Raw genomic sequence first — 24,075 nt, 5'->3', positions numbered from 1 at the left:
TTCCAGCAGGAAGCCACCGGTACAGAGCCAGGGATAGGTTGTAATCTCAAAGACAATGACAAGTGAGAAAACGGATCATAAATAGTGTGACATTTGGGAGAGATGATGGGCAAAGTGATAGCCCTCAGACTGACTCACACTTATGTATTCAGGGAATGTGTAATTATCACAAACCAGTAAGGAGCTAAGTCCTGAGGGCAGACGCCCGCTTCACCCATTTGGCAATTCACTCACTTCCTGGATAATTCCCCTCGTATTAATTTTCTGTATAAATCATCGGGCCTCCTCGGGGACTCCTCCCAACCCACTTGACTTTTTCTCGATCGGTCATTTATATTTTCCCTTTGAGTTCATGCTCTGAAAACATCCCACTGCTAACCCGATAACGCTCAGCAGAGCACGTTGAGGGGAAGTTCTCACAGGGCCTTGGCTCCCATAATGGTTCACATTTGTTGTTTGATATCCTGATTAAAAAATAAAGAAAACAACAACACCCATGCTCGGCTTACAGCAACGCAGCTTGAGACTGACCGCCAAGAAGATAAATGAATTTCATTGCAACAATCAACACAATCATCTGATCACCTGATACACCGAATTCCAGCCAGATTACTTCTGACATTTTTCAGATATCTCGACACAAACCGACAACAATGGGTGGAAACAAAACCCCTTTTGAACTTTCCCAGCAGAAGTCTTCAAAGCCTGAAGTTAGGTGGCTCACTTAGTTTAATGTTATATCGACCTCATGGGCTCCAGTCTGAAATACAGCTACAGCGGTGAGCATGACTGACACATCTTATCTCTGTGCTGATCCTGCCATCTGTAAAAACCTGTGACCTGCGACCTCCAGGCTGTCAGCAGGCTCCGGGGTTCTGTCTTCAAATCCCTGCTACAGGTATCCACGTAGGCTCGGGGACTAAAACCTTGTGAAGTTCAGAAAGCCCTCAATATGTTTACGTCTGTCAAATCCTTATTCCCTGATTATAATCTGCCTCCTTTTCCTCATTGCCATGTATGCAACAGGGATATAAATTAAGACACTAACACCTCGGTGGAGGCTATCTCTAGGCATATTTGTGATATGAGGGGGGGATGAGCTTTGAGGTCTGGTAGCATAGCGAGCTGAGTTGGTTTTAGGGCTAGAAATCCAATAAAAACAAAACTTGTTCGAGTTTATTGATGAATGAATTGACGGAAATTTGACTTTTACACCTAAAACACTTTAAATATGAGCACGCTCCTTCAGCCAGCGTATTGGAGGCGTCGCTGATCTGCTCTCCACTGCAGCCTGACAAGTGGTAAGCTCCTCTTAGAATAGGGGATTACCGCCCTCAAATCCCAGCTCTGCATGTATGTGCATCTCCTTAAGTCAGCTTTACCCTTCTGTAAAACCTCTGGGTCATTAGAGACAACACATTCTGCTGCTTCCCTCAGCTCGCTTTCCACACCTGCTTCAAATTAACAGTAAATCAAACGCCTCTTCAGGCCCCGCCTGAAAGGGCCTCAGCAGGGCCGCATGGGTGATCGCATGTCCCAGGAACAAAAGGGAGGAACCATCCCCGGCCCGAGGACGGAGGAGTTAAAGGGGGGCAGAGAAGGTTGATGGATTATCACAGGAGATCTAATTGGTGTTGTCACATTTTGTGACCAGCTCTGGTGAGAGATAATCAGCGGGGGACGACCTCATAACTTGGTAATGACGAACACTTTGTGTCCGTCATCGTTTCGTCAAAGTCTATTGGCGACAAAATGTGTTTCAGAAGATTATTTCCTTTTGAGGCTTTTACTGTAAGAACACAACGTCAGAGCACCGCTGCCACTTTGACCGTTCAGCATGAGCTAAACCGACTCAGCGACATTACCAAACACAACAAATCAACTTTAACAACTAAGTGCTTCATTCACACAATAAGTGTTTGTGCATTTCCTTTAACAACTGTTGCATTAAAGCGTGGTAGAGTTAATAGTTGATAAAAAAACAAATAAACATTAGTACATCCGTGTGTGTCCACGGTATAGTGTTAAACTGCTCGTCCTGCTCTTCACACGAGACACAATCTCTGTTCTCCTGGGATGAAAGTCCTGTGTTTGATCCGTTCATCCATCTGCCCCAGTCTTTAGGAAGATGTTTAGCTTCTTATCGGTTTACTTTGGCTACAGGGGAAACACCGGGGTCGTTAATGTCGTCTCTCAAGTGTGGATATCCACTGGCTTCACTGGAAGGCCAGTAATACCTCACCATGACACGTCGCTGCAGCAAATCTTCTGAGGGGCTCCAAATGTTCATAATCTGCATCAGTATAGACCTTTTCCTCACGTAACTGATGTTCATTGATGCACGTTAGCGTCTTCAGCGAGAAGCAATATCTTTTTGATTCTCTTTGACAACAAAACCTGACATCGTTCAAGGTCACTGTAACATTTTCTGACAGAAGCTATCGTTTATTTAGCTAAAAGGTGTTTGAAGAGGTTTCCTCTGAAAGCCAAAGATTATTCAACAAAGATCCCACGCAGGCCGAGCCAAAACACTGAACATCCAGTTTTGAAAAACCTAATAGCTAAAAATCTGTGAATATTGAAACCACAGAGTGGAATCTAAGTGTACTTGTGTTGGCCGATGACTCACACCGCCATGAGCCAGGACATGCGTCGCTGTCGCGCCAGCAATCATTTGTTGTTCACCACTCCTTACATCTCCTCATATACCATCTCATACCCAGCATACCTTCTCTGTTTACACACACAGCCTGTGATCTGCATTGACCTCTGAGGAATCTGATAATGACTGATTCGTATCTTTCGTCAATCGTCTGTTTTGTTTCCGTCGCTCGCTGCACATTTGGAGATATGCCTCGCCAGATTTTTCAGTTTGGTCTGTCGACAATTATCCCGTAACTTCAGATTTGCGTCCGAGCGCTGCGAAATGTCACATTAATTGCCTCATTTTTTTCAAGTGGTTTTTCCCTGCTCTGGATGTTTCTGAAACCTCCTTCTCGGAGGCGGGATGTGGTCTTTCTTCCCCTTTTCAGGCGAGAAGAAGAACAATAGGAAACATTATGACCCAGGCTGGTTTGCTCTTCCATTTGACCCTGAAGTCCAGGCTTTGATCTTTAGAAAAGCCTCTGGCTTTTAAAAACTCTAAACACTATGATTAATATCATAGATTATAAAAAATATCGCTGGAATAACTATTGCCGTAGTTTGATTGCCGAGTGCCTTTTCATTTGTATTCATCCACAGTGGGAGCCAACGCATGAGTCCCTCGAGAACCAGTGAAATGCTGTGAGGCCTCTGCAGGACGTTGTGCCTTGAACGCATCAGTGTTACACACACATATGCACACACTTCTTTGTCACTTTTTACATCGTCCACATCTTTTCACCACTGACTTTGTGTGATTAAGCTCTGCACTGATGCCTCTGTTCTCTCTCTGTGCTGTCCATGTCATCATTTCAGTTTTTTGTTTTCTGCTTTTATTTTGTAGTCTTGTGTCTCTGCACTTCCTGTCCTGGTGATTGTCTGTCTACCTGGTTCCTGACTGAGTATTCCCTTCACCTGCGCTGCCCTCATTGTGTTTATCTGTTCCTCGTTACCTCCTCTTGTATTTAAACCCCATTTGTCTCCAGTCCCCTTGTCGGTCGTACTGTGTGTACTGTGTGTACTGTGTGTACTGTGTGTACTGTGTGTTCCTCGGTTCCCTGTGTGTAGTATGTCTCTAGTGTTGTTTTGCTAAAATAAATTACTGGGAAGTGTTGCATGGGCATTTGGGTCCTCACTCTCCGAGCTTCCCGTGACAGTCAAGTGTGAAACATCTGATCAGATATCAGAATAAAGGACTATTGATCAGGCCTCTGATCATCGATCACGTTTTCCCTCAGTGGCTCAACTCCCTGGAAGTCCATGAGCAGACGACTGGGAGACACCAGACAATATTCTTTTTGTCCTGTATTAACTCCAAATCCCAGGAAGAAACCAAAACTTGTTTTTATATAATTGTGTAGCTTCCCAGTGGTGTTCCTCATGTATTCAAATCCCAACAATCAGTTGAGTAGCATGTTTTAGAGTCAAAATACTTTTTCCTAAGCTCCTCTAAAACAGTACAGTTTCAGTACAATGATGTATCACCTACATATTGCAAACTTTATCATCTTATTACTTTATTTTTCAAACTTTAAAATGGGTATTTGGTAATAAAATGCTTGCCGCTTTAAGAAATATAGTTTTTTTTATTAAAAGGAAGAAACAAAAACATCTCATGGTAACAGTTGAGAGTAAAACGTGGTGAACAGAGTCAAGGTGGTCTGATGAAAACCAAACAGTTGGATCTTCTTGAATCTCCGTCAGTCACTGCCAGCAGGGTCCACAAGAGGAAATCCTATTTTTAATATCATCAAAACTGTCTCCCAGAGGGCTGAATGGACCCGTGGTGGACACGGTGTCCTGATGGGGGGGTTTTCGTCATGGGATGCCTTTTTTAGGTCCATCCCTCTAAACAATGTGCGGTAGCTGCTGTGTGTGAATACCATGTCCTCTGCTCTGCAGCCACACTCGTCAAGGCACATGTCAAATCTTACCGTGAAGCACCTTTACCGCCCAGCTCCGTATTAAAGTCTCAAAGTGAGTTCATAGCTTGTTTCGTTCCTTTTTTTGTAGACATTTCAATCCTTTTGAGAAGACCTTCAATAAATAACACAAATATATTCATAAGTCATATATAGATAGATAAACATGTATAAACTACATGCATTTCGTATAATTTAAATAATTTATATGTACAGTTCCCCCTCACACTCTCCCTCCCGCCCTCAGCCCCTCACACAAGTCCCGTAACAGCGGCTCTGCCCAGCTTGTGGATTCGCGGCTCTTTGAAGTGAAATATCATTTAAACGGACCCGAGAATTCTTCAGGAGAAGTTTCATTTCAGAGCCGAGTGCTGCTCTACGCCACCGTGACACATCACCCTGTGGTGATGGGTGGATGGGTGGACGGGTGAGGGGTGGGCATCGTGAACAGGAAGTAGAATCCTATACAGGGAGTAGAACTCCACACAGGTAGTCTCCAGCGGGGCGCGCGCGGTTTAGCTTACGTCCTGCGACGTTTCCTTGACAGCGCGCAGACGCAGGAGGTGTCTATGCGTATCCACCTCCAGCCCACCGAGTTGCGGACCTGCGTCAGCGCTCGGACGTACGTCTGCGTCGTCTTGCACTGCGAGTTCCAGTTCTTGTCGTCGATGCCCCTGCAGCCCCCTTTGAAGGGCCTGGGGGTCCGACAGCGCGTCTCATAGAAGAACTGTTTGATGTCCTGCGTGGCACTGATTTTAAATTTGGCCAGGACGGTGACGGGGTAGCCCCCCGTGTCCACCGCTTGGGTTTTATTCGTCACCCACTGGCTCTCGCTGTCGCACACAGAATACTCCCCGCGGTAGCTCTTGTGCTCCACGTAGCGCTTCTTCCGCGTCTTGTTGCCCGCCGCCCCGTCCAAGCTGCTACTGTAATCGTCCGTGAGGTACAGCGGCGGGGGCTGCAGCGGCGGCCGGTCGCTCAGCAGCACCCGGGGCGAGTTGTACCGCCTGTGCTGCCTGAGGACGTCCGAGTTCAACAGCATGACCTGCTGGTCGGCCGCGTATTCGCTGCGCCCCCCCGTCCCCCACTGCTCTGCGTCGGCCTGCTCCTCCGAAGGTACGTTTCCGCCGAGAATGGGGGGCAGCGTGTCCGGGGGCTCGGGGTCCCTGCTTTTCCCCTGATGGCTTTGGCTGCCCCTGGTCTTCCCCCTCGTCAGGTCCGCCTGAAGCAGCTGGATGATGAGCGAGTTTAAGGGGTCGGGACTCGGCTGCTGCTGCTGCTGCTGTTGCCCCTGGCGACTGCTGTCCATGTTGGTCGCCTGGATACCGTAGAGGTACACGAGGACCATCACGTACAGCAGGATGGACATCACTAGATTCACCTGTAAGATCTGCGGAGACAGAGAGAGACACTTTTGAGAGATATGCTTTACTCCTGGTTCTCGTCATGACTAAGGAAATACTGTTTTCTCTGTTCTTTCACATTTAACACAGCCCCTGTCTGAGGAGAAGGTAAAGCTACTGCGTGAGGCAACGTACTCTCATGCTATGATGCGTATGATATCTTGCCAAAATGTATTTCAATTTTTGTCCATTTTCCTACAAATATGCAGCAACAAGCAATCAGACCCCGTGGAGGCAACACAACTAACACAACTACTTGGTTAGGTTTGGGCCAAAATAAACTAAGTTCCTTCCAGCATGCATTAGTTAAGTACTTTTTTAAGTCATCTAACAAAAGTTTTGTAAAATATTCTCAACGTTGAGTTTCTTAGGGGACACAAACAGCGGTCTCTTCAGTTGAAGTCCCGTGTTTGTTTGACACGACCTCCTCCCGACGCCTACTTAGTCGCTAACAAGTCGTGCATTATTGTAGTTTGCCCCGTTCATTTGGCAGCTCCTTCACAGGACAGCTGTTGCAGCAGCAGCAGGTCGATTCTGTGTGACTTAACTTCCTGAGTATATAATTATCTCCAACGGCTTATAACTTACTTAATCATTACTTGTTAAGGTTTTCTTGCAAAGTATTCCAGGTTGTAGTCATCTGCACATCTACGTTTACATTGCCAACAGGAATCTCTAATAGATATTTCAACATGCATTTGTGGCTTTGTGGGAACCTTTTGGCTTGAACTCAGGTCCCACATTGTAAATAACAGCAGCGGCTTGTGTGTATGAACAGCTCTGCAGCTGACGTGCTGCTACATGTACAGCATACCATGTGGCCATGAAACACCCACAGCTCTGCTTGTAGGACGTGTAGACCGCTTGACACGAGCATGAAACATGGCACACACACACACACACACACACACAGACACTTTGCTGTCTCGCCAAAGGGTGTCGCTGTCTCATGCCCGCAGTAAATGCTTTTTAGAAATGCAAAAGGTTGCCAGTTCAAATCCGGGGAGGAGTAGGATGATTCTTGGAGTATTGGACATGTTAGTCAAGGCTTGCACCACGGCGGCTGGTTCTTGTCTCACTTCCTCCAGTCGGAGCCAGAAATGAGAGCCGAGCCCGACCTGAAGTGTCTACCTTTGCTGCCGTATCGTCCGTCAGCTCTTGGCTCTGTGCACTCGATGGAGACTTTTACTCCTACGGTTCATTTGGGACCCAGTCATCCTATCAAGCTGAAGCTCCGTCGTTTTCATTTATTTTGGACTTTTTTCTTTTTTTCACGGCCGATCACTCCCAGAAGAGTTTTTAAACCCTGTGGTAATCAGAAGGAGTTCATAGTACGACATGGTGTCAGAGAGCATGTTCACACAGTTTGTGTTTGTTTATGCACACTCGCAAAGACAGATGTTTCAGCAGCCAGTCAGCATGGGTCAGGATGTGCTGGTGGTGTAAAACATCAGGGAAGAGTTATTACCACTTCCTAGTACTGTTTGTGTCTTTTTTCCTATTTTCTTTCACTAAAGCTGACTCTCCTCAACAATGTTCCTCTTCTTACATCGTGTAACTGCAGCCACAGTCTCTACGCTTGGCCCTACTTGTGGGGAAGTGTTTTTCATTTGTTTTCTTTTGCTTCGCTTCTCACTTTTCATCCGGCGATTTCTACAACTTCAAAACTGATTTTCGAGCTATTTGGGAGCAGCAGAAACAAACGATGAACACAACACTAACATAGATGCATATTGAGAGTTTGTTAGTAAAACTCGTCAACAGGTTCACTCATTTGCACATACAGCAGACAGCATTTTAGTTTTCTGGTTAACTGACACAATCCAATAATCTGCCTCCCTTTAGCTCTGCTTTGGTCTCCACCAACTCCTGAGGGAAATACCGGCCTCTTTAGCTCATCTACATTCACCGGCTAGCTGCTAACGTGTGTTCACTAGAAACCACGACTGAATGTGGATGAAAACAATGCGGATGAGAGCGGTGAGACTGAATCAAAGGTGGGGTTAATCGTGGAAAACCAAGGCAAAGATTAATTTAATGAACAACTTTGTTGTTTTGCTATCTTATCCTAAAAGTACAGAGCCAATATAGATTGAATAGGGCGCACAACACAGAGGCTGTAAGGCACTTTCCTCTGGGTGGAATACCAGTTTTATAGAGTTATCTGGTTTTATTACCACCAAAGACTTTAAAGTACGGTTGTTGTCTTCGTGACATCATCCACAGGTCTGTGAAGTCGTTGTCAAGCTCAAAGTGGGTGGCTGCAAACGTGGCCATCTAAGATGTGACGACACAGCCTCACTCGCTACTCGCAAACATGGACGCAGGTGGAGCGGATGTGGTCGGTTCAAATTGTCACGTAATCCATCGTTGGAAACAAATAGTTTACAGCTTCTTTAAACATGCAGGGACACTGCGTGCCACAATAACTGAGGCACATTCAATAAGTTTGGTAATCCTCTTCGCTGTTGTCCCTGAAAGCCGTTTCAAAGTAACTCTCCATTCTCTCTTCGGCACTTTTATTGCAAAGACGCTCCAGCCAACAATGTCTGGAATTCTCCTCCGCTGTCAGTTTCTAGACGGATTATATTTCTCAGCCTGATGGTCTGCGGTGAAAACAATGGAACCGTGACGCGTTCGCTTTCAACTCTTCAGGTGCCGTACGATGCTCGAAGACAAGTCGTTTTACTGTGGGCAAAATGATAAGTTGGTGTGATGCGTTAGGGGTTTCTAACAGCTGTGACCAACTTAAACAATACAAGTGCTCTGTGATTGAACAGTTTTCTTTGCAGCATCAGTCGGGTCGGGGTGATGCGTCGCAGCTGTATTTGCAGTGAATGTGTTTGTGTGAGTATAAAGAAAAGCCAAGAAAAATGATTGTACAGTATTTCTCCGCTTAAACACAAGGACAAAAACGCTAACCAGAATGTGCTTGCTTTAATATTTATATTCTTATATTATGGGCTGTCAATCCTGGCCTGACGTTCCCTCTGATTTATAAACACCAGCGTTCCCTTGAAGACATTTTTTTTTACAATCTATGAGAAAGTCAAAAGACAAAAATCTGGTATCGGCATACTTCTCTCATGTGTCACTCTGTGTAATTATAGTATTCCCACAGAGAAGCAGGTGGTGATGCACATTTCATGTTTCACATAAGTTGTTGTTTCTGTTGCAATGCAACGCACACACGCTAACGCGTTCTCACGCCCAACTTGTCAGTCACCATCGTCTGTTCAGTGGCCCTGCGCTTCAGACTATGACGCTCAAGTTCCCCTCCAGCAACAAGTTATCTTTCTATTCAAAATAACCTTCGGTGTTCACAGGAAATGCAGTTTCCTTGAGTCACATGGACGCATATAAAGGACCAACAGATGTGAACACAAAGAGATGATTTCTTCCCATCAGCAATGATATGGCTGGATGATACAGAGGGAGGGAAGGAGAGAGGGGCATCTGTTCAGCAACAATGTCACCTTACGATCAATCAGAAATGATAAGAACACACACACACACACACACACACACACACACACACACACACATGCTAATTTCTCTCGTTTCTGTTCAAAGAGAAGTATAAATTTGAATATTGGAAAAGCTGTTTAAAGTCTTGCACAGACTCGTACTTTTAGTCTCAAGGACCCTCATTGCTTCAATACCTTGACGCATACCGTAACTCTGACGCTACGTGTTAACCCTTCAACAACCCCCCCGTCAGAGTCATAATAATATGAAAACATGGATCTAATGCACACACACACTGTTGGAACATTTGTCACGTTTAAGCGTCTATAAATCCTCTCACTTTTTTACTTTGATGCATTCTTCTTTTTGTGCGTTGCATAAATCAAGAAACTTGCCCCGTCACGATAACTAATATTTTCATAAAATGTGTAATGTCCACAGTGTTACAGTGGAAAGAAAACTCTTTTTTTCTGGGATAGTGTGCAGGGGCGTACTGGTCATAGAGGATAAATCCCTGGTCGGCCGACGGGGTTGGGCCGGTCCAACACCGCCCCCCCTCCATCACCAACCCGCCCTTACTGTGACATCGCCGGACCCGCTTCTGTTGCTTCACAAAACACATTACATTTACTCTAATACCTGAAGTCAATCATCACTGACTGACTTTTATACTACTCCTCGCAATCTGTATTCACACTCATGCGCTCAATCTTATTTACTCATCTAATCTCTTCCGTCAGTCTAATTTTGTTTTAGGTGTTAGTAAATGTCAATCACTCTAGCCTACTCAACACTCGCGTCACTCACTTGCAGACAAAGACGTTTTTTAAGCCGTTTACATGCACGTAAACACCCCTATATGAATATATATATATTCACTCACTCACACACAAACACAATCCCAGCCTGCAGCACTGCTGATACCACTGACGTTCACACCCCACGGTATCGTAGCGACCCTGGGTCAGGAAAGCTACGAGACGTTAGCTTTCTTATTGTGTAGTTCATTCTGTAACAAGAACAGGCGACTGTTGGAGGAGACAACAGTCAACACCGTTAAAACTCCTTAACATGCTTCACCTCTGCTCCCGGTCATAGAAGCTCATGAGACCTTCACTGACCTCCTGAACCCAGTAATTACAATCACCAGTCTTCTTCTCTAGAACAACTTCTTCCTGCCTCCGGTACAGTATGTTCTGTTCATTTCTACAATACAGTTCATACTAATTCTACCCTCTGATGCGAGTTTCTTTATTGTGTGGTCTCACTCTTCTGACATTCATTCCTTAAGGCTCTGTAGTTACACGTACGACCATCTGATACGAGCCCAGAGTTAAGCTTATTCATTTAGAGAACTATGCCTAGCTTGGAGTGTTAAAATAGCATTATCATTTTATTTCATGTGTCCATACAGGCTGATTAGTGTATCCAAATGTTATTAAAAAAAACATATATGGTGTAATTTCTTTGTAATCGTCCAAAATAGGCTCTGACCGGTCGATACGTGCGATGCATTGAGTCGGCCGGTCTGACAGTAACTCCCAGGACACTTTCTACCGCGAGTCCGCCCCTGATTGTGTGGACTAAGATGTTGGTGACATTCTTGTGTAAACAAACACAGGCAATGTCAAGGTCAGCAAACATGTTCAATGTCATGACCACATATCTCACAATAAGTCGATATACTTATGACAGTGAGAGGCCCGGTTGCTGCAGGCGCATTATACCGACTCGCCTTCTGAGAATCTCCTCCCACGACTTGCCGTACTTTTCTCTGAAGCCATTTCGAGCAGACTGAGCTTTATCGGGTGTGCTCGAAGTGACGGGCGTTCAAACGGTGCGTCTCAGACAGAGTGTGAACCAAAAAGACAGTCTGAGAAAGATAATGTGCTTTTTGAGCATTAAAGTATGTAAACATGTTTTAGCGGAAACCAAAAATATGAGTAAGAGCCTGAAAATGAGCGCGATATAACCCCTTTAATCAAATGAAAAGCAGCATTTGCTCTCTAAATGACATCTGGGTGCTATAAATTGTGTTAAAATTTGAGTTGCAACTCTGCCTGGAACTCTGTTCTTAAGAGAGGCAGATATGATCAGCCCCAATGGCATTTTGGCAATTTGACACTAACACTTATTGTGACACGGCCTTTGAGTTTTTAGCTAAATTTATTTGCCTCTGCTTTGAGAGTTAAATCCAAACGTATAAATAAGGATCTCTCTGTTAATCAGGCGCCTGGTCCATGAAATCTGCATCTAATTTCCCCTCTTGCTGACAATACAAGCCTGATGGTAGTTTATGGTGTTGACATTCAGAAATGTACAGGCTTGTGTGTGCGTGTGTGTGCGTGTGTGTGTGCGTGTGTCCTGCGATTCTATGCTTATTGTTCAGGAGTCCGCACAAGGACGGGGAAACGAGGAAAGACGTCCCCGCTGAGGACACTTTGACCGTCCTCACCTACACAAAATGTTATTTCAGGACTTGGGTTTAGCGTTCGGTTTATATTTAGGTGTTGGGTTAACGTGAGGGAGTAAATGTAGTCGTTGAAAGTCAAAGTGTGCCTGAGAGGGATGCTGACAGATGTTAATGCTCCCGAAAGAAAATAAACTATACCGGTGTGAAGACACAGATTGTCAGGATATTATGCGTCCGCCTGTTCCCTAGGCATGAAGGTCAATATCAGACATTATATTAATGAACCACAGAGCTTATAATGAATGGCAAACACTTTGTGCTCGTTCCCTTGTCTTTCAGTCTGCCTCTGCAGGACAGGAGGCCGCATGAGTCAATGCAAGATAATATCATAATCAAGCAAGTTAATGTAATGAAATAGGATAATTGACAGGATGCATGCTGATCGACATTATTGCACACATTATACCATGTTATATACCCTATGAAGTATTTATGAATGACTTGTAGACCTTAAAGAACCTCTTGTAAAACATCTTGAAACGTTTCACAGATATTTGTTACACTTTATTCATGGTTCATAATTGTTTTTTTAACTAGTTCATGTGTAGTGCATGGCAATTATAAAGTTGCAGCTGGTGATTATAATACTTAGTTAATACTTTATAAAGATTGTGTAGAATCAGATTGGGAACATTTTTATTGCTTCACAACGGCTCTCAACATGGCGACGCTGATCGCTTTGCCCGTTTGTGCGTGTCACTTTGTCATTTGATGACGGACCTTTTCCTTCAAATCTGACTTTTAGAATCCGGTACAAACACTTAACCTCTGGATGTGTTTTAACGACCCGACAATAAAAGCAGTTTGTTTAAAGCCAACTCCAACCTTTCCTGTCTCTCTGTCAGTGGTAATGAGGCTACAACCCGGCTGTTCCTCCAAAATGCAACCTTTGGATGCAATGAGGGTTCCTCAAAAAAAGAGACACACAACATTGTCTCCGCCCCCAGAGGGCTTTGTAATCCTTTCAGCTGAAACGTTGCCCCCACTGAAACTGATCAGAGCGCGATGGTTACCTGCACTGGATCAGTGTATGTGTACTGTAAATGACTCAAAGAGCAGGTATGGGCAAGAAGAAACATCTGAAGCCTCGGGGGGACGCACAAAATTCCTCACATTCATCTGCAGGTCATCAGAGCGTCTGTGGAGTTTCCGTATTCGTGACTGCGTGCTCGTTGCCCGGCGGTGGTTTTTAGGGTGAGGTCAGCGTGGAGAGGGGATCCGACACAGCAGCACGGGGATTCACAAGAAAAAAAACTCACCGGCCGCCTGAGCGTTGTGCTTCACACTTAAATGGGTAATTGCTCAAGGAAAATCTATTTTTCATGTGATTTTCAGATGGTACTGTGTCCTGAAAATAGTCACAGAACTATGTGCAACTGGAATGCAGGGTTTGGGGGCTTTGTCGCCCCGCATCCACCACAACGCCCCTCGTGACTCCCGGTAATTGAACATGAATATTTGCAAGATGTTGTTCTGTTGCCGGTGGACCAGACCACTCATCTTGGAGGACTGCGCTGTCGTTCTTTAGCTATGTTTCCATGTGTATGTTACCATGCAGATGTTAGCGTCGGTGTGGCTACACAGGAGGCGTTTCTGTTTTTCACTCGGCTCCGTCTCAAGCGACTGGCAAGAACCGATCCACTTCTATTTAAATCATTTAGCGAGGTCTACAACAGATTGTGTCTTATCCTCACTGCACTCGTATCAACACTTCTATATGATGCATTGCTCTGGTCAACTTGAGCAGTTTTAGATTGGTGGCTGAACATCAGGAAGTAGCCTAAAAAAAACAAATCAGAATCAGCCCAGAACATCACACCTGCTGCATGCCTGCTATCATGTGCGTAAATCCCCATATAGCCAAGGATAATGTCTCATATACAGTACAGGTTGTCATTACATCCCATGGCAACCCAAAAACCTCCACATGTCGACACTCGCAACACAATTCAGTCTTTGCACACGTGCAGCAATAAATGCGACTCACCCTGGAACTTCAATAAAGTGCAGCCTGGCAGACAAAGAGAACAGCAACCTCTAAGACATCAATATGCCTTCATGGACAAGTTGTTTCTGACAGGGAGACATATTTCAGACACTTCATCTGCTCCATGGTCCCCTCAGTCCCACAGCGCTCGTGGACGAGGGCTTGGAACATAATTGACCGGTAAATTGAAAGATCAGCTTTAAGACTCAGACTCACTCACCTTGGCAATCCACTTCTCTCCCACTATGACAACTCATCAGTCACCACAATGACTAAGGATGAAGTGTTGGATCTACCTTGTTTTAACAACACAAGAGACATTTGAGGAGAGGTCAGGGCTTGAGTCATTTGGATGAGCTTTCACGAGAGCCGGTGGCAACGGATGGAGAAGAGGAGCGTGGGGCAGTGGGGACATACGAGGGTGCGGAGGCAACAATGACAGGAGGGGAAGAAACCAATTAATCATCAGCATGTACTACTGTGGAAATGTATTGTGTAGTCGAGTTGGCTAATGTGTTTGTTTTTCTAATTATCATTTTTTTATGTTGACTTCCTCCACATGACTCGGAGCGCTCACGTGTAAAACGTGTCCTGGTTCTTTACTGCTTAAATGCTGCAGATCCATAGCTTTATATTTGACTCACGACGTACAAAATACATCACAAATCACAAAAAAAAGATCAAAAATAACAAGATGGAAATGAACCATCAGCAGTCGGTAAAAGCTACAGGAAAGCCTGGCGCATTCCAGCAAGTAGAAATAGCTGCAGGACTTTGTGAAGCTTTTTAGATCTGATGCAACGGTTCCCTGTGCATTTCAGGAGAACTTTTAGTAAAAACCTGGCTCGAGCAAAATAGGGTACACAACCCCCGTTGCCAAAGTTACTACTAGAATAGCAACCCAGCAGCTGTGGTGTGTGTGTGTGTGTGTGTGTGTGTGTGTGTGTGTGTGTGTGTGTGTGTGTGTGTGTGTGTGTGTGTGCAATGTGAAAAATGGAGCCACGGACACAGACTGGAGCGTATGAGGTAAAACATGGGACAAGTGGTTTCTGTTTCCTTCTTTTTTTTAATAAATACTCTCTTTTGTCTCTTCTACCAGTTCTGAATTCTATCTTTATGATTTTTATTCTTATTATAGAAGCCGTTATTCAATAACTTTGATCCAGTTGGTCAAGGTAGGAACACAATGTGCTGCTACACACATAAAGAAACTAAGTTTTAAAGAACTAACCTCCATCACGAGACCCATGTTATATTAAACACATGGATCAGGAGCCGGAAAGACCGCAGACGGCATCTGTGGGACATCGAGTCCAAATGAAATGTCCACAGGAAAAAAGAGATTTCACTTTTTGAAGAACAAAGCTTACAATGTTTGCCTCGCCCCTCCCTTTGCTGTCTTTATAGTTTGACCTAACCGGCCTTCAGCCTTTTTAGACGAGGGTCCATCTCGCCTCCGCCTCCCTCTGACAGGATCCCCTGCTCATGATCTCACAGGCCAAGCTGCTCATCTTCATCACCTCACTCCTCATCCTTTTCTCTATCCGTCTGTGTCTAATACCCCGTACACACACACACACACACACACACACACACACACACACACACACACACACACACACACACACAAGCTCTAATAACCTCTGCACATAAACAATAGAATATAGTCCATTTGCTTTAAAAAAAAAAAAAAGTTGTTCAATTCAATTTGCTGTTTGAACATTGTTTAGCAAATCTCCCCCAAATCTTTACGCACATATTGTAAATGCAAAGTAAGCGTTGGCACTTTTACGAGACTGTGCTCGATGAGGTTTCATTTCATGCAAATAATAATAAGAAGAAGTGTCTCTGCAGGCAGTCTGGTGTGAGGAAGGGGCGGGCCCTCGCCGTCTGAGCTCTTAACTCCTGAGCGTGCAGATAACCGGCCTCAGCGCGGCGGCGTCTTCGCAGGAGAACCGACAGGTTTCCTCAGCGGTGGCGTGCTGGACGGACTCTGTGCTTTTTCATGCGCAGGTCAAGCGCCTTCATATCACGTGCTGTTGCGGAGATCTTTCCCCCGGGACGGGATACACGCCACCGAGCAGGGAGGCTGTGATCCCCGTGTCACAAGATCACTCGCTGTGGCCTGTTTTCCACTGCGGTGCATACGTCATGCATCTCTATTGAAACAGAACAAACACGGCTGGAAGTGGAGAGGACTCAAACGTGACTTTAGCGCAGTACAACAGTCATAATGCCATAAGTCATTAAAAACATGTATCGAGCGACTGTTGGTCTCAAAGTCATTCGAGTCACAGAAATTAGAAAAATGTTTTATCTGTTTAGTGCTCTTGACATATTTTTATTGAAAAAACATGCCTGTGTGTGTGTGTGTGTGTGTGTGTGTGTGTGTGTGTGTGTGTTTGTGTGTGTGCGTGCTTCTGTGTTAGTGCAGCCTGTGGCAATGTAAGTCGGATCATGTCTGGATTTGTTGACGTTGTGTGTGTGTGTGTGTGTGTGTGTGTGTGTGTGTGTGTGTGTGTGTGTGTGTGTGTGTGTGTGTGTGTGTGTGTGTGTGTGTGTGTGTGTGTGTGTGTGTGCATGCAAATTATCTCTCTAAATCCAAGTGTACTGTTTATGAGACCTGGTATCCACAAGCGGGGTGAATAAACTTGCTTTGCCCACAATGACAAGAGGCCAATAATAAACAAATATTTAGCGGTTTGGGAATCTCCTTCTTCGTCACGTAACTTCCAAAGTTAGAGGTTTATTCTGAAACGACCGCATGCACTTAACAAGAGGAAAGCCACACGTGTTGTTGCAGTAATAAAAAAATGAATAATAAAAACATTAGGAATGACTTTTATGAGATCACACCAACCATCATTGCTTTAATGCAAACACAAAGATTTTATATTACTGCAGGAAAATGTGGAACATTGATTGGTCCTAAAGATGTAGTGTAAAGAGGTGGTGGGAAGAATCCTCCTTCATCCTAAATAATTTTTTTTAGAAGTTTAAGTAAAAAGAGATGACAGCCCAGATGAGATGTGCATCCTCATTGGGGCGTGGCGGTGATACCTGGCCCCTAATCGGTAAACATAATTGAAGACACGACCCTGAACTTCACGGTGTAAAGGCTATGAACAGTAAAAGTGGTGTTTACCGGCAGTAGTGTAGCGTGTTAGAGCAAGACAGCCACCGGCCCATCTGTCTGATTAACATGAAGTAATGACGGAGGCAGCCTGGTCCATGTTTGGCAGCGAGGTAGCAGAATGGGAGCCAACCAGGAGAGATAAGCCAAGATGGGGAAAAGGAATATAAGAGAAAAGAAAGGGGGGAAAGAAGGAAAAGTTACATCTTTTTAACATTTTAACATGTTTTTGTTCACCCATTTGGTTTTCCAGCCTTAGATTTACACTCATCAGCCATAAGTTCAGTACGGCATCTCGGTAACACCAACTTTCTTTCCCTAAAGATCTACTGCTACTTTGACTTTACATCAGAGGTCCAGACAACGCTGTTTAACTCCATGAACATAAGAGTTTCAAACATTTTGTAACGGCATTGAAAAGAGATCTGAAACCATTATTCTCTCGTGCCGTGAATTCTCAACAGGCATTTACCTCTTATATTAGAAAGAGGACTTAATTTGTTCCCCTACTGTTAACGCAAACTCACAACATCATCCGTGTCTTCCTGTTGTCTTAATACATTCAGTAACATGTCCATTTCCACCGCACTAAATTCCTTCAGTACAGCAACAAGAGTCATAAGACAAGAGTCTTTCACCCGATCGATGTTCAGTCACCATGAATGAAACTCTACACAATGTTCAGTCTCACAGCCTTTATACAGGCTTTCACTGTTGAAATGTTTTGAATGGGGAGGAGAAGACAGTGGTACATCAAAGGACCTGTAATTTAACAGGACCATCAGGAGAGGTATCGTGGGAAGAGACGATACAATTTGAATGTGGCAGTGAGGCAAAGGGCGAAATAAAGGTGAGAGAAGATTTAGCTATTTTAAGAAGTGGAGTTAAAAAGAAGTGGGGTTGAAAAAATATCTTTCTAATGCCACAGAAGGAAAGGAAAACATAACTCTTATGCACTTCTCTCACAACAATCTTAAAGGCAGAATAAGGCATAACAGAAGACATTAGGAACTTCCTCAGTTTGTCCTGGCATCAAATACCTCGTGAGGTCATCAGTGGAGAGATCTCCCACGTCCAAGCAGTCAAATCAAACGTGCTACTTTAGTTTAAATGTCTGCTTGTAATACGTTGAGGCAACAAACCTTCAACCCCGTCTTGGCTGTGTGTTTTCACACAGTCTGATGAGTCACTGAAGCACAGCTCGCCATGGAGGCTGTGCCAACCCTGAGGGAACACATCAGGTCATCTTCTGGCGATACTGGGCAGTATCCTAGTACTGCTAGTACTAGGATAGTACTAGTATCGCTGCTAGTACTCCTACTTGTCTCTGTATGAGGTGCATGTATCGGCCTGTGCCTTTTTCCCTGAAAACTGCCTACACACATGTACCACTTGAATTACAACATGCTGAAAGGTTATTATGGTAATTTTGACCCAATGATGCCAAAAAACATACTGTCTTCTTCGGCTTTAAAGGCTGTGGCGGTGGTGTACTTAACGTGTGCGCTTCCAATTAATTAAATTGTCACTATAATGTATTTTAAAAGTGTACTCATGTTGAGCAGTTTTCATTATCCAAACACCTGATTTAAATACATCAGGAGCTTTGATTTATGGGGTTTCCTTTTGTCTGATTTGTGCAGGTTGTTATCGGCTGTAAAAGCAATCCTCTGGTCTTGCTTCAGCTAAAGTACAGGATGAAGATAACTGTCCACTTCAACACTCCCTGAACCCTTTCTTTGTGCTATGGCCATCAAGCCACGATCCACTGATCCCTGTTCGGCTGGTAGAGCTGTCATAACTTTTACGTGTTTCTAGTGTACAGTCCGTAGACTCCATAAAACACACTCAAAACCAGCAGGCGTATTTCACTTTGCCGATTCACTGAGCTGGCAAAAAGTCGAGCTGTGGAGGATCTGAGGATGAAAACTAAAAGTACAATCTGCTGAATAGTTTAATACGAGAACTAAAACAGAAATGTCATCATGTCATTAACACAAGATAATGATTTGCAAAATAAGGCAGCCACTAGAATAAAACGTGTACACAGAGGAGACGGAAGAAGCAACGCAGCAAAGAGTTTAGTACTGATGAAATAAACTTGTTCAAGAAGAGATAGATCACATAATAAAACCATTATTTATATAAAATACAGGTTCCAACCCCATTGACATGCATCAATCCCTGAACAGGACTTTGATTAACATGCACTGGGTTGAAAGACACAACTCTTGTCCAGCGTGTCTCACCAATAGTGTTCCCGAAAAAAAACCCTGGAAACTTCACGACACGTGGAAGTACGAAGAAACTACAAGTCTTTGATATTTGTATTGCATCTGGGAGCATGAGCCAAGCCACAAATAACGAGCTGCACTCACAACCGATATCACGCAGGATTATCTCAAATTAAATCATAAACACACCCCTGGCCCATCTGTTGAGACCTCGTGGCTGCAAACAGAAAACCTGCTGGCGCGTGAAACCGCAGCCGTATCAAATTGAGACGGTGGTCGTTGGATGGTGTGCATTGCAGTTACCGTGGAGACCCCAGAGATGATGCAGTCAGGGTGCTTAGTGATGCAGTTCAGACATCAGTGTGCCAAACTGACAAATCCTCCAGAGAGATTTTCCCCCGGCGATGTCTGAGCCCTAATACTGTCCAAGTGAATCCAGATGTGATGGCACACACACAGAGACAAACAGTCCGTTTCTAGCTAACTACTTGTTCTGGAAATTGTAATTCATCATCACAGAAAAACTGAAGAGCTTGAGAATGGTTGAGGTGTCAGAACAAAGAGAGTTAACAGGATTAGCACTCTGGACTCTGTTATAGATTACGTTATGTTAGGAATCAATGCTGACTTCGTCCTGAATCGTCAAAGTGGTTTCATGCAGCTCGGGGAAAGACAAACTTTTCCAAAAGCGTGAACGGCAGAATATTTAAATTTTTCATATCTCAATGGGATATGATATTGAGAATGCAGGTACTAACACAGCTTTGACTCATGCATGTGCGTCGATAAAGATTAACGAAAGGTGTTAGGTCTTCCCAACATGGAATTTAATTTAATTCAAAACAATTTAGTACTTAATTGGTTTCTCATGTTTTCCGCTATTTTCTTTCCATGTTTGTGTTGAGAAAAACATCTTAGATTCACCTTTACCCAGACTTTACCATGACGCTATCTTCAGAATGTGAGCGTGTAAAAAGTGAAGCGTTAAAGCCACACGTTGTGGTGTTCATCTACGTCTTCTGGATGCCTGTGACCTCACTGTCACAACTAAACCCAGCTAGTTACTGCGCCGAACGCCTCGTGAAGCTACAACAGCTCAATTCTACTCTTCCGTCTTTGTACGGATGACTCAAACAAGATATAATATGTTAATTAGTGAGCTTTTGAGGTGCTGGTTTTATGAACTTTTGTCAGCCTAAGTGAGTCTTTCTGTGTTGAGTCTTTGTATAATCTAAGCTAACCAGCTGCTGGCTGTAGCTTCGTAACTAGCATGGTATCGATTTCCTTTGAGACGTTTCATAGTTTGTATTTCACTTCCTGTGGGAAGAGAAGTGGCCATGCCTAACACCACATTTTACTTGAGCAAATAGGAATACATTTGTGTACAACTTTGTGATTTAGGCCATTAAGTCAGGCGGCTTATCCTACCTGTCACCTCTCACCTCTCTTTCCACCCTCAGGATGTTAAGGGAAGAGAAGGGAAGGGCAGAATTCCAATGAAAGTGAATTACTCTCTGAATGCCAGATGAGTCACGTGCCTTGTCCTTTGAGCAAACTAGTTTGTGTGTATATGTGCGGTTGCAAAAGCACTCTTTGGTGTGGTGTGCGTTCGCGTGTGCGTTCAAGAGAGTGACAGCGGTGTCAAAGTGTGTGAGTCGGGTTCTAAAAGCTCGGATGGAATGAGGAAGATCAGTGAGCGTGTTGAGGTCAACGACGTGGTGTGTGCGTGTGTGCGTGCGTGTGTGTGTAAGTGTGCAATACAAGTGTGAGTTGAAGAGTACATGCACATACGTATGTACAGACCTACAGGTACACATTCCTTCAACTGACAGAGAAAAACAAACGCACACCTTGAAGCTCGTCTGACGACAATAACCAGGAAGAGCAGAAGGAGAGAAGATCTCTGTTCTTTCTTTAAACCCGTGGTCATGATTCCCAGTGCACGAGACTTATTACACAAATTCTAAATCATGTAAACAAGTTTGTCCGACCGGGGATCCGTACTCATGATTGGATTAAACGTTAAAAAGTTGACAGTGTTTGCAAACATGAGACCCATGTTGTCCTGAAAGGTCCATTGTGACTTTGTTCAGCAGTGGGTGTATGTAGCCGTAACAGTATGGAGCGGAGAAACGGACACTCCGACAATCACTCATCGGTATGACTTTTTGTTATAAGCTTTCGATGGTGTAATAGTGAAATTCCAGCTTGTGGACAAGACAATGGACTTTTATAGCTGGTGACTGTCTGTCAGTGAGTCCATCCATCAGCTAAAACCCACAATAACAATTGATGATTGACTCGCTTTACACCCATGACTGGTTTAACACAGCCCATGCAAAACAGCAATACAAAACGAACATTTCACAATTGGCAGTCAAATTAGGCAGTGTGATTCCACCCCACGACTCAAAGAAAATATACTTCAAAAGGCAATGATTTGTAACTGAGAGTTTTGAACTTTAACATAGGGTCAACCGCACACAAACCCCTCTGGTCAGTGAAGGTGGGAAAAAGTCTGGAGAGGTGACTTAAAAGGCACCCAGTGGGTGTTTTGACCTCTCGTTGCACCATGGAGCCTTTCCAGCAATTACATTATTCCACTGATCTACATCATGCCAAGAAATGCAGCCCTGCACCAGCGAAGGCAGGGGAAAGTAGACTGCAGACAAGTAAACATGGATGTTAAAAACTGAATTCACAGTTAGCTTCCTTAACAGGCAGCAGTCTATCAAGTGGGATCATTGTTTATTAGTGGTCTTTACAACCAAAAACTGTTGGTTTTGTTGACTTACTAATGCAAAAGTCTTACATTATGTACTAAACTCTGATCTGCACATACATCTCTATTCAAACCAAGTTTGGCTCAGGGATATAAGACACCATCCTTAAAGTACAATGTCTCCGGTCCGGGCATTGCCTCTCTTTCTTCTTGTTTCCTGTCATCCCAAATAAAGCTATGAAAAAGTCCCCCCAAAAGAAAGGAAAGTCGGCTTTGCAAAAGGAAATGAAGCCAACATGTGCATAGTGTCTCAAAGATGTAAACCATGTATTTTAGTGTGTTAAAATAGCTCCAGAACATGTACCTTAAATACTGTTTAGAAGACTTTGAAATATGCTATTATGAAACCATTTAGCTCTTCCTGTGGAAAGAGGTGTATTGTATTGTGTTGCAACCCTAATTTGTATGTATTTTGGTATATACTTATTAGTAATATGTTTGTATATGTAGTAGTTCTCTGAGTGACTAGTACATTGACTTTGATATGTACAATTACTGGCGTGTCCCTTAAGATCTTGTCAAGTAAAGCCTTAAAGGGCCAGTGTGAAGGATTTGGCGGCCTCTTGCGGTGAAACTGAAGCGTGAACTATTCAGAACCAGTGTGTGTCTGCTCTGGGCCCCTCTAGAAACATGGTTTGGATTACACAAAAGTAGAGCATGCTTAATAATCTAACATTCAGTTTCTTACAATGAATCCTCATGCTACACACTGTGCAGTGTGCCGCAGGTTCCCATGCGCCATTGAGATCATTCAGAGCACTAAGTCTGTTCATCCGAGCCTTTGCGCTTCGAAGTGGAGGGGACGATGTAATGAGCGAAACCAGCTGCTGAAGTGTTTGGCTGACAAAGCAAACACGCAGACTCTTGACCCTCAGGCCCATGTCTGTCCCTGCTCGACCTGCTGGATAAACGACACACGCCTGTTTGTTCCCGGTGTGAAAGCGAGGGGGGCCCCGTCAGTCTCCTGCTTACGCAGCAGGTCAGACGGACACAGCAGGACACCGCAGTGTTGGATTTCCATCATCTGACGAGGTCTGCTGCGACTGGGGTCACACACACAAACAGACGCCGAGCAGATGTTTGTGCTCTCCCTCACAGCTCCTGCCTCCTTCGTCGTAACGTTCTCGGTTAAAAGCCCGTCGGAGTTGCATTTGAGTCGACTTTTCAGCCAATACTTTAATCCACGACGTCTCCACGGAGGACACAGGAGCAGGTTGACCGGCGAGAAGTTTGCGAGTGTGAGAGGGACGGAGCAGTAATGGGTCGTAATAACCGACCCAAATCAGCCGCAGAGATCAGGGAAGCTAATCCGGTGCCAAGCCTAATAGAATCACAGACACAGGAATAGACTGTGGAACGGCTCAACAGTGGCTTGGACATTTCTTCTCTCCCTCTGTGTGTGTGTGTGTGTGTGTGTGTGTGTGTGTGTGTGTGTGTGTGTGTGTGTGTGTGTGTGTGTGTCGGGAGTAATTCCTGGATTAATAGTCCAGGAGCCAGGGCTGGATTACCAACGGACAAAGTGGGCAACCGCCTGGGTTCCCCAAAAGACTGACTGTACTTTTGCATATTGCAGGGAACAATACAATCCCTCCACTAGGAGACACTTCTGTTTCAACACTTCTGACACAGAGTCCTTGGAGTTTCAGACGGAGCAGATCTAGACATTAGCCTGCCTTTTAATTTAGGTTCTCCTTATTGTGTGATCTAAAAGAAGGTCCAGGATAAAATAAAGGTGTAAGACCTTTATTACTTCCATTTTGCACAAAAGTGTGTTCAATCATATTGACACACAACAGATCTTATATTAATCCTATAGTATTCCAGCATGGAACTAGAGAAGTGTATAAAATGTTAAAATGTGTTCTTCACTCACACGTCTCGCACAACTGATACGCTTTCCTTTTATTCTGTGCAGATGTCATAGCACATAGCACATAGCACTGGCTCTGTGACGGCGTCTGACTCTGCTCTGGTGGTGGAACTGCGTCTTGAAGCGGATATATATATATATATATATATATATATATATA

The 24,075-nt window shown here is 44.3% G+C and overlaps 1 protein-coding gene across 1 annotated transcript in view; it reads right to left on the bottom strand.

Annotated features, from left to right (window-relative positions):
* Positions 1-4,903: 4,903 nt before the first annotated feature.
* Positions 4,904-24,075, bottom strand: part of ntf3 (neurotrophin 3) — a 31,773-nt gene continuing 12,601 nt past the window's right edge. The window contains exon 2 of the mRNA XM_068586775.1: positions 4,904-5,955. Coding sequence (XP_068442876.1) covers positions 5,086-5,955 — 870 coding nt within the window. The 3' untranslated portion in view covers positions 4,904-5,085. The remainder of the gene's footprint in view (positions 5,956-24,075) is intronic.

This window comes from Clinocottus analis, unplaced genomic scaffold (genome assembly GCF_023055335.1).
Source record: "Clinocottus analis isolate CAN_PGR_092001 unplaced genomic scaffold, fCliAna1.0.p SCAF_20, whole genome shotgun sequence".
Lineage (NCBI taxonomy): Eukaryota > Metazoa > Chordata > Actinopteri > Perciformes > Cottidae > Clinocottus > Clinocottus analis.
Note: the sequence above shows the minus strand (reverse complement) of the source record. Positions and strands in the feature narration are given on the sequence as shown.